At 48.5% G+C, this 16,530-nt stretch overlaps 1 protein-coding gene across 1 annotated transcript in view; it reads left to right on the top strand.

Annotated features, from left to right (window-relative positions):
- LOC135372101 (receptor-type tyrosine-protein phosphatase delta-like) overlaps positions 1–13,169 on the top strand; it is a 55,106-nt gene extending 41,937 nt beyond the window's left edge. Inside the window, exons 8-9 of the mRNA XM_064605817.1 lie at positions 7,820–8,689; positions 11,504–13,169. Of these exons, the coding sequence (XP_064461887.1) occupies positions 7,820–8,689; positions 11,504–11,802 (1,169 nt within the window). The 3' untranslated portion in view covers positions 11,803–13,169. The remainder of the gene's footprint in view (positions 1–7,819; positions 8,690–11,503) is intronic.
- Positions 13,170–16,530: the final 3,361 nt, after the last annotated feature.

The following is a 16,530-nucleotide window of genomic DNA, read 5'->3' as shown; positions in this document are numbered from 1 at the left end:
GGAAAGCTCCGCAGATATGTCACCATTGTGCCACGGTTCTTTCCGTGTCTAAGAAAAATTTCGTAAGTGGAACCATCACCAAGCATACCCCCCGTCCCCTTGAAAGCTCGGCACCCCCTCAGCAGTGAATTTCTGGGGAAATCACTGGTTGGAGGTAGCACAGTACTCCCAGCAGGCACAGCCTTGCTGAAGATAGCGATCGGCACTGTTACGGGTATCGTCGAAGCTGCCGTTTTGGAACATAATGTTCTTCCCTTCATCATTGGTGAAGATTGGTTCGAATCCGCACATGCCCGTCTCATCTTCGAACCCCCTAGGCCAGTCCAGCTCCAGCACGCGGCCTCTGGTGTGATAGTCACCGCAGCTCAGAAGCTAGCTCCACAAATGGCTAATGACGTCATTCTGACGCACTCAATTTTCGCTGCACAAGTGCAAGTTGCGTCACTAGACTGCCTACAAAAAGACCCCCTGCCTTCACCAACCAGCCACGAACGGTTGCATGTGTCACAGATCAAGATATACAACCCCCAGTCTCGCCAGTCGCCATTCCAGAGCCCAACCACGACACACAACAGGCAGATCTTGGAGACACTCAGGCTTCTTCATTGCCTTCTCATTCGAGCAGCGAGCACCACCCTCAACGCTCCAGGAGATGCCCATCTCATCTTCAGGACTATGAACTTTATTAGACTTTCGTGCAGCATTTTGCACTTTGCGTCTCGACCAAGAGACTTGGTCTTCTTAAGCACCGGTGGGATGTGAGATTGGTCGGTACGTAGAGTCCAGTCGGTACGCTCGAGGGGGCGTGGTAGACATCCTTAAAAGCCAGAGGTGACTGGGGAATGGTTTCTTCTCTGTCGGCGGTGCGGTGAGGACGGTGACGGATGCATGTCTGGTAGGAAATAAACCTTTGTTCTTTGTTTGTTATTGCATTTTATTGTGCTGCCTTCCTCGCCGGGAGCGGACGGGCGGACACCCCGAGAGTGGGAATGAGAGATTTCCACAAACTATAAAGTGACAGTTAGTGGAGTCGACCCATTCGTTCTTAGCGAAACTGAATTCCAGAAAGGCACCCACTTGTGGCCGACATTGACAGCATTGATATTCACGATTACTTGGTAACGAGGGCCAGCTTTGTCACGCGGAAACAACTGAATGCCCACAAATCTCTCGAGGCGTACAACTATGTCACGAGTGGCTGGGTCAAAGAGCAACTGCTGAAGTTCGGAAAGGGTGGCATCGCGATCTCGATACAGTCAAGCTTCATGTTGCATTGACAACCTTCATTTTGGTTTACCGAAGTTATTTGTGCGTTAACATGTGTCATTCCAAACGTCACTAACGTTAACTGTTTGTGTGTTATGTCAGTATGCAACCTTTCTGTTTTAGTTGAGCCACTCGCAGAGCATCTCTTCACCGCCTTTGACTGCGACTGCCCTTGTGTTTGTTGACCAATAACGAGGGAGGCTCCGCCTCCTGAATGATGGCTAATTGGAGGACGCGGAGGCGATGCACTTCCCAAGCCTCGGCTCTCGCCTAAGCGATGGCGCAGCGATACCCTTGTTTCGCGTGTCGCAAGGCTTCTGCCATAGCGCACCAATCTAACCAACTCAGGGGGGTCGGACTCGCTCAAAAAAGCGTGACTAGGCGGGAGCTGCCATTCGTTGGTCATGGAAGGCGTTGCCTTCCGTTGGCTGCTTCATTCCGCTAAACTTGACGTGCTCGTTTTCCTAAATTCATCACTTGGTATCTAAATTCCGCGTACTATGTGCGTATCTCATATGTATTCGTTAAACAAATAAGCTGTGAACATTTTCCACTAGAACACTAGCTTGTGTGCTGCCCTTGGCTTGCAGAGCTGCATGAAAATGGCCTTTTACTGCGTGTATTCATCTTTGGAATTCTGTTGCCTTCGGAAATCCATGCCTACATCTGTTACGATGGGTAACGATTTGTTGATTTTGCTCGCAAAACATACAAACGCCACTTCAACACGTCATAGGCGATAAACATCTTCATCCGTGTTGGTGGAAAGCAAAGGGTTGGCGGTGTCGCAGGTAATCTCATAGATAAGATGTGATTCACGTTTGCTATGGCAACGTTTATCTTGTGATTCCGATAGCACTACTCAATTCTGCAAATATCGCGAAGATTCGTGCTTAATCAATGCAATTACACGGCTGTCCTCGCTTCGTACGGTGGGCGCCATTGCCTCCATCGGCTCGTTCCCCCTTTTTTCATCTCGGTCATCCCACGTGACTGCACAGGGTTGGCAACAAACAGAGCAGATCCGCTGTCGTTAGGGGGCTGAAATTCGTCCGCTAACACTGTCCATGACTAACGGATGGCTGCGCACGGGCGGTCACGCTCGGGGACAGGAGGATCCCATTGACGACGCGCCAAGTACGTTCTCTAGATTCTTTCTATATTAACCCTATGAACCTACTGCTGAACGAGGCTTAGACGGGAGTACACCTACCGTTATTTCGCCTGCCGCAAGGCTTCTGCCATGGCGCACCAATCTAACATACGGCTGAACGAGGCTTAGGCAGGAGTGTAGCTGCCGTTATTTCGTCCACCGCAAGTCTTCTGCCATGGCGCGCCAATCCAACCAATGGCTTCACCGTCCGTCAACATGCGGCCAAGCGGGAATGCGGCCGCGGCCGGAAGGCGTCCGGTCCGGAATGCGGCCAAGCGGGAGTCGCGCGGACGCCAGTTAACGGACGGCGAAGCCGTTGGTTAGATTGGAGCCCCATGGCAGAAGCCTTGCGACACGCGAAACAACGATAACGCTGCGCCATCTCTTAGGCGAAAGCAGAGGCTTGGGAAGTGCCTGCCCTCCGCGTTCTCCTATTGGCCCGCATCCAGATGGTGGAGCCTCCCTCGCTCTTGGTCAGGAAACGCAAGGATAGTCCGTCCTTGGGTCCTGGGTCCTGGTGAAGCAAGATGGGGAAAGTCGTGTTTGGACACTGCACATGCATGGCAGATACAGGGGAGGTGTGCTCCAACACAGCAGCACTTCTTTTTTACATAGATATTGGGAGAAACATATTGAGAAACAGCTCATGCACAGACAGAAGCAACTCTTGGCTCCCTGCACGCACACACATGAAAGGTTGTACCTGCACCAATTGGAGAAACGAATCTTTCTTCCCCTCGCACGCAAACGGAAGTTGGATGGGTCGTTGCCTCAGCCCGAAAAAGTGACGCAACGAGTACCCATAGTCCAAAACCTACAGAAGAGGAGTGGAAGAAGCTTTTTGACAGGCTGGTTAGCACAGGGTTACGGCCTGTGTGTGCTGGCACACTGCCCCGCTTCAGTGATCTCTATGTGCCAACAGCAGCAAAGAGTAGGGCCTCTTTGTTGACACTTTGCAAGACGCTCGTGCAGTGGACATGGACTGGGGCACCTCAGTAGAGAAGTGTAAAGCTATTGCAGATAAGCTGCAGATTGATAATGCTGGTGAACTGGCCATTGATAAGCAAGCACGCTCAGCACAATGGTATGAATATCGAACTGGGAGGATGACAGCATCGAACTTAAAATCCGCCTGTTATGCAAACTTAACTACCCCTTCTCGTAGTTTGATTCAAAGAATATGTTACCCAAGGAACGATCAGTTTTCCACAAAAGAATATGTATGGAAGAAATAATAAGGCGAGTGCAGTATCTGCCTACAAATCGGTTGCCGCTGAGGATCACACCAATGTGAGGTCCAGGGCAACTGGACTCATGGTGTCAAAGTCACACCCTTTTTTCTATTTTGAAGCCACAGACGAATATATTGTAGAGTGTGACTGCTCTGGTCTGCTGGCCTTGGTATACAGTTGAAGTGAAGTGCCCCTACTCTGTAAAGGACACCGCCCTTCGTGACTTGCTAAGCGCGGAATCTCGATACGTGTGTGAAAACGAAGCAGAGCTGCAACTATTGCACGACCCTGCGTATTACAACCAGGTGCAAGGAGAGATCTTTGAGCATGGAGCACTCTATGGGAACTTTGTTCTGTGGAATGCTAGAGAATTGGCGGCTGGCATTGGCGGGGGGCTTCGGGGATTTTATGGAGAAGGACATCCAGAATACGTCGTCTGCTCTTGCGATGTATTTAGTCAGATTGCTCAGCATATACGAAACCTATTCACTTGGGACCGGAATCCGTACCCGTGTGGCGAGAGGTGCAGCTGCCCCGGGCACCCTCGCCAGAGAGGGCGCCGAACGGCAGGCCTTAGCACGTTTTTGTACAGTAGTGTTAGGCCGAGAGTGAAGGAGACCGGGGGCGTAAGGCGGGACTAGGCTGTTTACTGGCGAACAGCTGGGAAAAAGAATGAGAATGACGTGGTGGCTGATGCAGAAGAGCGTGGGCGTGGGCAACACGCGCCTGGTGACATCTTCATCGTCGGCTACGCACAGTGCCGCTACAAGGGCTCCCCGGCTGGACCGAAGGCCGCGACGGCACGAGTCGCACCGAAGGCGGGCCCTTCTCGGCGAAGGTGCTGCAGGTAAAGGTGCAGAAGGTTTTAGCAGGGGCATGCGTGATGCTGGAGCCGAGGCGTCCGGCAGGAGGAAGGCCGGCTTCACCCTGTCGATGGACACGACCTCTCGGCCGTTCGGCGGTTGGATGGTCACAGTCTTGCCTTGGCGGGCGTGGACGAGGTACGGGCCGTCGTACGGAGGCTGGAGAGGTCTACGAGTGGCGTCGTGGCGCAGGAAGAGGTGGGTGGACGTGGCCAGTTCTGGGTGGACGAAGGTGGGGCGTTATGATGAGCGAGTCGGGGGCGGACCGAGATCCGCACAGTAGGCCTGCAGGCGAGCAGCGAATAGCAATGGGTCTGGGGCTGGCTGCTGTGCCGTGGCGCTGTCGAAAAACTGTCCCGGAAGTCGTAGGGGCGTCCCAAAGACGAGACTTGCGGTAGAAACAGGAAAGTCGGACATGATGGCCACTCGGATGGCCAAAAGTGCAAGGGGTAGACGCTCCACCCAGCGGCCAGTGGGCTAAGTGCGAAGCGCATTCTCCGGGGCTCGATGAAGACGTTCGACTATGCCATTAGCACTGGGATGGTAGGCCGTCGTCTGCAGGTGGCGAGCGCCCAGGAAGCGGCATACGTCGGCGAATAGATGGGACGTAAACTGCCTGCCTCTATCGGTGGTGATAACCGCTGGAGCCCCAAAGCGAGCGACCCACGAGTGGAGGAACGTGTGGACGACGGTGTCGGCGGTGATGTCTTGGATGGGTACGGCCTCGTGCCAGCGCGTGAAACGATCTATGCAAGTGAACAGGTAGGCGCAGCCCTTAGAAGGTGGAAGGGGTCCAACAAGGTCTAGATGGACATGTCGAAAACGTCCGTCCGGCTCCGGGAACTGCGATGGCGGTGAGATTGTGTGACACTTGTGACGCCTTGGAGCGCGGGCAAGCCACGCATGACCGGGCCCACTGACGGATGTCCCGGTTCATGCCAGGCCACACAAAACGTGAGGCAATGAGCCGCTGTGTGGTCTCGATGCCCGGGTGATGAAGAGAGTGACAAAGGTCAAAAACGCGGCGTCGAAAGGCTTGAGGGATGAGAGGTCGTGGGGTTCCCGTGGCTACGTCACAGAGCAAGGCATGCAGGGAATCAGCGGTCTCACAGCGGGGAATCAGCGGGGAATCAGCACGCGCTTGATGTCGAGAGAGTACGAAGAAAGCAGCAGCTCTTGAATCTCGGCGTCGGGCTCTTGCGCTTCTGCCAATGGTGAGTAATCAATCGAGGCGGGAAATCCATCGGTAACCGCTGCGATCGGCACTCGTGAGAGATCGTCGGCGACGATGTTGTCGGTGCCTGAGAGATAGCGAACGTCGGTGGTGAATTCGGCAATGGAAGAGAGGTGACGTAATTCGCGCGGCGAGTGGCTCTTTGCTCCTGATGAGATGGCGAATATCAGGGGCTTGTGATCTGTGTAGACTGTGAAGTGGCGTCCCTCCAGAAAATGGCGGAAGTGCTTGATGAAAAGATATACCGCGAGCAGCTGACGTTGTACTGTCGCTCCATCTGAGCGAACCACAGCTCAGGATCCTGCGTCCAGAACGGTGGAAATGGGAGTGGCGCCGCTGTGGTATCGGGGGTCATCATGGTGCCGTTCAGGTCACCAGTTATGTTAGGCTGAGAGTGAAGGAGACCGGAGGCGTAAGGCGGGACTAGACTGTTTACTGGCGAACAGCTGGGAAAAAGAATGAGAATGACTGAGTGGCTGGTGCAGAAGAGCGTGGGCGTGGGCAACACGCGCCTGGTGACATCTTCATCGTCGGCTACGCACAGTGCCGCTACAGTAGACAGCGGGAATGAAGATAATTTGGATTTACAATCTCGGCAGTGCGGATGAGCGTTTTGATGATGATGATGATTGAAAGAAAAAATAGGGAATGGGAGCGTTTTATTTTATTTGTTTACAAAGCTTCTGACGGCAGTGAGAGACATGGGCGGGCACTTAATGTTTACCCTGTCCAGTGCGCAAACTCGCCTCGCGACGGCTCTGCTTGGGCCTTTCGCTGTCATTGTCAGAGACCACCGAGGAATGTTGCGGTAATCGACCGAAATGGCAGTGATAGTCCCTTTAAATGAAGAGTTGTCGTGTCTCCCTTTGAACAAATAACAAACGAGCAAGCCTACAGCCTTGCTTCCACTTGCGGGAAAGTTGCCTCGGGGAAAATGGGCCCGTTTTGGCACTGCCTGGCGACTCTGGGTCCGACGTTCCCACGACATGATTGACCTCGTCTGCTTGGTAGCCGGATTAGTCATAATCCGTCTAGGTTGTTAGACGTACAAAGCGTCTGGAGAGACAAAATATAGTGTAGGCTACAAGCTAACCGTAGTGCTTGGAAAAGAAGACTGGATATCGCGGACCACGTTACAGTTCGTTGTAACCGCTCACTTTAAAAGAAAAGACATTATAATGAGTAACAGAAGCTTCCTTACACAGCACACCAGGTTAACCAAGTAGAACAGTGTTCTAATATGCGATCGTGCTGCAACGGGAATGTTTACTTGCTGGAGCCAGGCCGGAGGGGGGGGGGGCACGGCGCACGCACGCTATTCGATGCTTAACACCGCATATACAACTGTTGCTGCAAAATGACAAGAAAATACGGTGTGCAACTCCATACTCAAACGAGCAAGGCATATCATATTCAGCCGACTATTAACTAAATGTTATATAAATGAATACCTTGACAGACAGGAACAAGGTGGGGAGACGATACTCCGCTCGCGCATTCCGTAAACGTTTGTCCAGCACTGTGGACTGCCTGTGTTGACTGCGTTTGCCTTTTTCTGTTCGTATCTGCTTTCCGACTTGCTGCTGCGCCAAACATATGGCGCGCCGCATAAAACTGGAGGAACCACACACCGGCCTTCACAAAAGTTATCCCATACAGCTATCGCCGTAAAAAAGGGGAAATCAGTTGACAGGCATTGCCGCGCCTCTTGGCCATCGCGAATGATTCAGTGCTCTCCACTCCTGCCCACCCGAACTGTTTGTGGGGAGACTTTTATTGGGAGGAGAACGGAGAGAACGGAAAACGGCGTCGTGATGAAGTTCACGTCATTTGAAGCTCATCCCAGAAGATGAGAAAATATCAAATAATGCCCTCCCCCCCGCACGCGCACACACACACACACACACACCTGAAACGGAGCCCTACGGGTAACCAATGAGCCCACGCCGTATGCAAATTTTGCATGCTAAGATCGGTTACGCTTTTGCGCAGTTAAAGATCAATTGTTAGCTTCCTGTTAGGTAAATTATTGTGCTGTGAATTAGTATATGTTAATTCATTATATTATCAGTTCCAGGGGAGCCGCAAGAGCTGCGAGCCAGAGGAATCAGCGCGACATCCATATCCGTAACATGGAACCACCCCGAAAGGACTAATGGCCCACTCCTTGGGTACAACGTATCTTGGAAAGCAATGGGCATTGAGAAAAGAGACAATGCTATCATTAACGGCACGGCGTACAACTTAACGTCACTTCTTCCTAGTACCAAGTACAATATAGAAGTGTTCAGGACAAACAAGGAAGGAAACGTCACATTCGAGGGGCCTACTGCTAAGGTTGTGGGCTCTACACAACCTCTGCCTCTTCCACCCGTTCGTAACCTGAAAGTTACAATAGAACCTCACAACGACACCCAAGCTCTCATTGTGAACTGGAGTGCACCAGAAGTTCCTCTGCTTGACCCGTTGGAGTTTATAGTCAGTGTTTGCCGCCAAGATCTTTCGGACTGCAGCGAAGAAGTCACACAGACACATGGAGCTCGTGTCGCCCTCAAGGCTGCCGAAGATCTTGTAAGGTACACCGTTGCCGTTACGGCTTTCGTCCAGCACGACGGTTTCACCGTGAATGGAACTTCCCTGAACACGACGATTGCTACCGGGGTGCCAGAGATAAAAGACTTTGTGCTGCTTAACTTGGATTGTTGTTCTGCGAAGTTTTCTTGGAGTCCAGCGAAAGTAAAAGGCGACGCTGTCTTTTACTACCTAACGAAATTAACCCCAGGGGATGAAGAGGTGCTATCCGGAAACGACAGTTCTAAGGCAGTGACTGGACTGATGTCGTGGAATAACTACACTGCGTCCATCCGGTTGTGTCTGACGATTACGGAGCAAGTTTACTGTGGCCAGTGGACGTCGGTAACATTTCGGACGCTGCCATCCGGTGAGTACGACGCAATACAAGGTTATAGTTTTATTTTGTACTGGAGCATCCCCATGGGAAAGGGCGATGACGTACCAGAAATTCCATGATAGGCAAGCCTGAGCGATGGGCAAGACACGTAAACAAACACAAACACGAAGCCTTCGTGTTTGTGTTTGTTTACCTGTTCAGGCTTGCCTATCATGGAATTTATCTACCAGCTAGCCTGCATTTACGCCATTCTGTCAACGTACCCGAAATATTTCCAATGTCGCGTAACTGACCAGTCTGTCTCTCTAGGCCATGTGGCACGTTGCTAGGGCAGCAGGGAGGAGGCTTGCTAAACTAAATTCGTGTGTGCGGCAATGCAGATAGGCGTCAGCCAAAGTGGTAAAGTATTATTTCGTCAGAGGCCCAAATTTCGGCAGAGGCAGTTCGATGTATAGGTTAATATGCCCGTGTAAAAGCTCCTGACGTTTACTTGCACGCATGCATGCATTGCATATACTACGAATTCAGACTCGCATACATGTGCACGACTACTTCGTGTCAACCCTACACTCTTAACTCCGTACCCTTTAGTAAAGGGTAAAAAATCGCAATATTTTACCCTCTATTTCAGAAGCTACCAGGTACCCTCTGAGCGACCCCTTTTATAAAAGTTACAAGAAAACCCACTAATTAGAGGTTACGGCCTTCAATCCAGCACCTGCCCGTAAAGGTTACGCCAACGTGCGGCTTTTTATACAGGATGTTCATTTTTATTCGCAACAGAGTAGCGCTCATTTGGCAGGTGGGTTATGTGAATTTTTGCTAATTAGTCGATCCGTAGTTACAAACACATGCGTCAGGAAATGTCGGAAATGTTTGTAACTACGGATGGGTTAATTTGCGAAAATTAACATAACCCACCTGTCAAATGAGCGCTGGTGTGATGCGAATAAAAACAAACACCCTGTGCGTGGGATATCGACAGACATTTACAGAACACACCAAGGTACCAAAATGAACCAGCAGAAAAGGAGATCTTGAACATATGTATATTACAAAAACAGAAGTCTGTCGAGAGGTGACACATTGTGCACAAGTGCGATTCTGATGTGAGGAGAAACAATGGTCGCTTTACCATGTATGTGGAAAAAAGAACTATCTTCTAAGTGAGAAGCAATGCATAAAAGTGCGAGGAAGCTAGCGAGTGAAAACAACTGACCTATGTTTGCTAAGCTGAACACACCCAACGAAATGGAGAATTGCAGCAGAAAAAAATTTATTCCACATTCGTGTTGCAGAGGCGAGCGCAAATGGCGATACAGTATTACATAAAACGCACACAACCTTGAGGAATATGAGTGTATAGTAACGCAGGAGACACTACATTACTGCGTTATCAGCGTTGGAGGCGCTCTGGGACGAGTTTGTGAGGTACTGCATTGCGCTGGTGACGGTATGTGAACCTGCATGTGGGATCCTGGGAACAAAAGTTTGGGCAATGAGAGTAACATTTACGGAACCATTCAAATCCGTACAAAGCACAAGGTACAAATCAGCATAAATGCAGGAAGGCGTTCACTCCGCGATTGAGTCTTAGAATATCGTAAGAATACAACAAGTAGGAAGCTGCGAATTATATATCTCGATGCATATATCCGCAGCTCGCAAAATGCACGCCGGTGTATTGACTTGGCGACCAAGTAAGAGCAGAAAAGTAGCAAGCGTAAGTGGCGTTCATATGCAGGACCGCAAAACGCTTGCCATAATCACAACAAACATGCGCTAAGAGCTCTTGCTATCAAAATAACGCACGTACCTAGCACAAAATGTACACTTACCCAGTGTATGAAGTGTGTGAATTAGGGCTGCGGTGGTGACGTTCGTTTTCGGTTATATATTCTTTGCAATCTTCGCACTCACTACACATTCCCCTCAGAACACCAAAAATATACTTGTTTGCTAGCGACATCTAGCTTTTCCGGTGTTCCTGACGATACTATGATAAAGGCGAGGAAAACCACTGATTAAAACAGATTACACTTGTTAACGGACGGACGACGAGCGTTAAGCGTTTCAAGGAAACCGCTCTCACTGTGGATAGACCTAGACCAGGCTCGGCTACGCAGCGAAATCGGAAATCTTGGTGGTTGCGGCATTGACATTTGTTTTCCACCCTTTAGAAAGAAACATACTATCTGTATTTCAGACTGCGAACTTATAATCTGTGTTCATACAGCATTGCTAACATGTAGTTGACGTATAGGTGACGCTGAAACAGATAAAAAATAACAGCGTAGATTCGCAACTGTCGTCTCGAATGGGAGGCTGAAACGCGGCATTATGCTGAAAAACAAAAGGAAAACAAACGATAAGAAACTAACAAAGAGATTATCGTTGGAGATTTCGCTTAGAAGTTACAGTGTCGGAGTAGAGGGTACATTTATAAGTTACAACAAGATGTTTTTGTTTTTTCCGAGATGTAACTTCTATTCGTGTTGTAAAGACATGACTTTGGTCGCTTTTAACCTCTAAATATACGTTACAGTGGTGTAACCTATAAGAAATCTCGAAATCTACGTCTATACAGAAGTTACATGTTTCTAAAAGTTACAATAAAAGGTACGGGTTTAGGAGTGTACTACGAAAACAAAAAAAAAAGACATTTGTCTTCCCGTCCGCAATACCATATCCCGATAACTGCTTAGAAAATGTGCATTGCCCAGCACAAACACTGCATGTCGCAAGTGACATGAATAGAAATGCATAATATGCCAATGGAAGCACGTACTCTATACGTTTTAATACACAAGAGTGAAAGAGTACAGTTTTCGCATTATTTTTCAGTTCCTGGACGGATTCGCAACGTCAATGTCACAAAATTTGGCGACGGCCACGAAGTTTCCTGGGTACCTCCATTCCAAACCAATGGTCCGATAAGTGGATACGAAGTCACTTGGTACTGTCCTCCCGAATCAAATTTTGCGGCAGGAGTACTACACGTCACAGAAGTCAACGCGCGATCCTCCGTGGCTCTTCAGGGTCTTAAGGCCAATGTGCCCTGTCTCGTCACAGTAGCGGCGTTCAACGAGCACGAAGGGCAAAACCTCGTGGGGGCATTTTACAACGTCACCTTTTTGCCTTAATCACGGTTTCGTTGTTGTATTCGTTCTTGAGCCAGAAGCGGTGATTCTCTAAATTACTTGAACAAGAATATTATGCTTCGAGATGAAGGCGTTCTAACATATATTCAAGCGTCGTGACCTTTTTTGTACAGTGTGCTTCGTTATGCCGCTAGCCTTAACACATCAACTGGCAACAACAGCAGAAACTGCAGCACAAACGCACGATTATCGCGCGGTTGCATCGCAGTAAATCGCAGAATCCGTTTGTTGCATTTGCATCAAATTAAAGTCATTGTCCCCTGGAAAATTGAAACGTGACGCGTTGCGCACAATGTGCATCTGACAAACCTGGGGATGCTAGTAGTGCAGGAACATCACAAGTCTGTCAGCATTAAAATATTTTTTTCACCAAATGGTGGTCTCTAAACATGAAGTGGCCGAGTTTTTCACTTAATGAGATAACTTCAGAAATTGAAAGCTTCTACGACAAAACGTTTCCATTTTTGCTGGTGCGTCTTTGCTGTTTTGTGTTGTTGTCTACCCCTCAGAGAGGAACAACTTTGTACCCACCTTTTACATGTACTTACATGTGATTATTCGGGCGTGATTTACCCGGATTCATATTGTTGATGTAGTGTCAGAAAACTGGAACAACCGTGCGGAAGGTCCGCTCTAGTCACGCCATGGGAATACTCCGGCATCGTACTGTGTCATCGACACAACACCGAAGGGGTATCCGTGAGCAACAAAATACTAAAGGGGGTATACTAAATTGATAGCAGAACGCAGCAAGACAGGCCCTGCCGAAGCCTCAAAGACAGCCTTTTTTTTGTTGTTGTTGTTTCCGATCAACTCTCGTGTTCTACCTCTGGGCATCCAAGCTATGTCCCTCAACTCTGTTGCGAATTTTGGCAGATCAGTCATTGACCGGTGAATGCTTAATGTACAGCTTTAGCGGTGAATCGAATTTACAGTCCAATGTCTGTCCAATACAGTCCAAAAGAGTAGAAACGTATATGCAAATCTCTGAACAAATTTTCTTACGACCTCACGCATACCCAACAAAATACGTATGGCAGCGGTGAAGTCTAACATCGTCGTCACACTGTGTCATAATGAAATCATCGAGTCATATTGATCTCTCCTGTCAATTAGAGAAAGATCTAGTTATACCGATGATTACAAATACTCAACATTACATTTATTATTACCTTTATGAATGTAACCATCCTCCAGTAGAAGCCTGCACAATATGTGGTTTCTGCATATTCCGGACGTTTGTTATGAAATGTTTACCTGACTGCGTGTGTTTTGTTTGTTGCTCCGTTTCTCCTATTGTATAACGCCCTTCCAGGGCATATAAGGTACAATAAATGAAATGAAAATGAGATGGGTATTTGTGTGTGATTTTTAACAAAGTCACATCCAACAGTCAGCAATCCTCACATTCAGTTGCTCCGTGTCGAGCCTCTGTTCTTCTCTTCTGTGCCTTATGTGCAGGTGTGCGGTGAAATCCACAATGAGTTCGCGTGGATATCCGTGGATCCGCGTAGACATTGAACGCTTTCAAATCCACGTGGATAAATTGCGGGCAAAAACGTAACGTTTCCGTGACGTTCCCGCCAGGATGATGTATGTGTGAGGCAGGGATTTCCCTACACCCCCCCCCCCTGAAATTTCTCAGGTGACCCCACCCAGCTCGGCCACCAACATGCTCTTGTAGAGAGTTCGGCCCAGCCAATTACATCCTGTACTGTCAAATTTGGGGTGTAGGACCACAGCTATGCAGATGATCCTACCATGCATTTGTCCAAAATCATCTGAAAGTGACTGTTCAATGCATATAGTGCGAGCATATACGAGCAAAAATGCGTGCGGGCACGTAAACTCAATGTGGACCATCAAGAACCATTTGTGCCCAACTCAATCAAGCGAGGTATTCTGCTTTTTTCGTCTAAGGTTTTCACCGTCGGTTGCTACGTATTCATTCAGCTTCGTGAGACAAGGTGTTAGTCTTTTTTCTTTGTCGGTCGTGTGGTTATGCATCTTAATGTTGGAATGCAGTTCATAATGAATCTGTGTTCTAATGTACTGGTGTCCTGACGTAATAACATGTACAAATAAAACGGGAAAGCTGTGCAGAGATGTCACCATTGTGCCACGATTCTTTCCGTGTCTAAGAAAAATTCCTTAAGTGGGACCTTCACCAGGCATAACCCCCCCCCCCCCCCCCTTGATGGCTTGGCAGCCCCCAGCAGTGAATTTCTTGGGAAATCACTGGTGTCAGGGTCCTCTCTGTGCTCCTCCGACGAACGTATTCTCTGTGGCGGGACGAAAATAGAGAGTCTTAGTCAATCGTTCTCGCTCAAACTGTTTTCCCGCTGCCCAACCAGAGGATTTCACTATGACGCACTCTCTCTCTGCTGAAATCGATTCACTAAAACTAGCTAATATTTTTTTTTTGCAGCAGGAGTGAACGAAGCAAGGCTTCAAGGGAACGCAGACGCGTCCTCATCACACTTACGGTGTCCATAACTTTCTGCGGATGAATTTCGAACCGTGATCTAATTACTTGTAATGCCGGTAAAAAACTAATACAGTCAGACTTGGTGAAAATTGAAGCAGGGAGTCCATCACCCGTGCAAACAAAATACCTACAAACTGATGCGTAGAGTGCAAACTGTTCCCTGCAGGAAACTTTTCCCACCAATTTGCCACCACAGTTTCTTGATCATAACCACAACAATAATAATTTAGCGTCTTACGTCACCAGTCAACTGTGAGATTAGTTTGACTCGACTGAGGATTAACGTGCGCTTCCTTGTGGAAGACCACGTGACCAAGGAACTCGTTGAATTCCACGGAATTGCTGTCGTCTAGTATTGCAAGTCCCTCCACACCAGCAAAATTTGAGGGAAATACATTTCTCGACTTCAGGTCAATAGGCACTAACGATGAAAGATGAAAGTCACTGAAAAGGCTAGCCAGCTGTAGGACTCGAACCCACATCTTCTGGATTACGGTAATCCATAAGATGTGGGTTCGAGTCCTACAGCTGGCTAACTTTTTCAGTGACTTTCATCTTTCATCGTTAATTTCTTGGGCAACTTGAGGCCTTGTATGTGATTGTCCCTTCTATGTTGTTCCAGCCTCAGAACATCAGTTATCTCATGTTCAACAATTGCCGCTTCGTCGATCCCTGTCGTATGAATGTGTGTATGAGTGTGCAAAAATGTAAGAGTGAAAGGAGAATGAGTGAGAGAGAGTGACTGGTTTGTCCCTTCAGATGACGCGCCCTGGAAGTCGCTGAGAAGGCGTGTTAGCTTAGCTCAATTGGTAGAGCCCTGGATCGGTAATCCAGAAGTTGTGGGTTCCAGTCCTACAGCTGGCTAACCTTTTCAGTGACTTTCATCTTTCATCGTTAATTTCTTAGGCAACTTGAGGCCTTGTATGTGATTGTCCCTTCTATGTTGTTCCAGCCTCAGAACATCAGTTATCTCATGTTCAACAATTGCCGCTTCGTCGATCCCTGTCGTATGAATGTGTGTATGAGTGTGCAAAAATGTAAGAGTGAAAGGATAATGAGTGAGAGAGAGTGACTGGTTTTTCCCTTCAGATGACGCGCCCTGGAAGTCGCTGAGAAGGCGTGTTAGCTTAGCTCAATTGGTAGAGCCCTGGATCGGTAATCCAGAAGTTGTGGGTTCGAGTCCTACAGCTGGCTAACCTTTTCAGTGACTTTCATCTTTCATCGTTAATTTCTTAGGCAACTTGAGGCCTTGTATGTGATTATCCCTTCTATGTTGTTCCAGCATCAGAACGTCAGTTATCTCATGTTCAATAGGCACTGTTTGCGTCTAGGAAGCCCTGCTAACCTGCATAAGCGCACTTAAAGGGGAAGGCCGATTTGTTTAGCTATACACCTTGGAGTCCATACTCAGAGACAGGGTAAACGTGCAGGTCAATTCCACTCACAAATCTGTAATCGTCATTGCTCGCGCGGTTGCGTTACAGCTCCGTCCCAAAATATATCGCGCGCACGTCCATTACGCTCTTCGTTAGACACTGATCGTGTTTCGAAATGAAGTGTCGTTGACGACGCACACGGAGAAGGAGTGAGTGTTCATAAAGAAACCGCATTAAATATTCGCGGTAAGGAAAACACGTGACTTAGCTTCCCCGTGTCCGATTATGCGCACCACTCTCGGAAGCTGCACAGTCAATGAAAGGACTACATCATCGGCTCCCGGAGATGTACATGTCTGCCTGTAGCTTTTAAGTTATTCGCAACTTAAGATATAGTTAACAAATGAAGAATGAAAAGCTCAAGTTCGACAGAAAAGCACGCACGACCTCATTCATAGTGTTCGCCATCGCCATGCTGCAGACTTCGAGTAGTCACTGGTGGAGAACGTGAAGGCAGCACATCAGGCGATCTGTAACTCTGCAGGAGAATCCGCGCCCTGTTGTAGTAATCCGCAATTTGGACAGCATAGAGAGTAAAATTACCAGGTGTCCTGCATTCTCCTATTGTACGGAACGTGTTGCAACAAGATTTATTGGAAGTATCGAGACCTTAACTATAGATTACAAACAGCCAATTATGGGCAGTGTACCGCGTAAGCGTATCCGGCACGCCCTGTACATCCTGAGTTGTAGGGCGCAGAGGCTATCTAGGTTTGGGATTTTAAGTTTTCGTTCTTTGCTCTCTCCTCCTAAGTGGGAGGTGTTCGTGTCTCGCCCCGAGAACGT

This window comes from Ornithodoros turicata, unplaced genomic scaffold (assembly GCF_037126465.1).
Source record: "Ornithodoros turicata isolate Travis unplaced genomic scaffold, ASM3712646v1 Chromosome13, whole genome shotgun sequence".
Classification (NCBI taxonomy): domain Eukaryota; kingdom Metazoa; phylum Arthropoda; class Arachnida; order Ixodida; family Argasidae; genus Ornithodoros; species Ornithodoros turicata.
The sequence above is the reverse complement of the archived record's forward strand: the minus strand, read 5'-3'. Positions and strand labels throughout refer to the sequence as shown.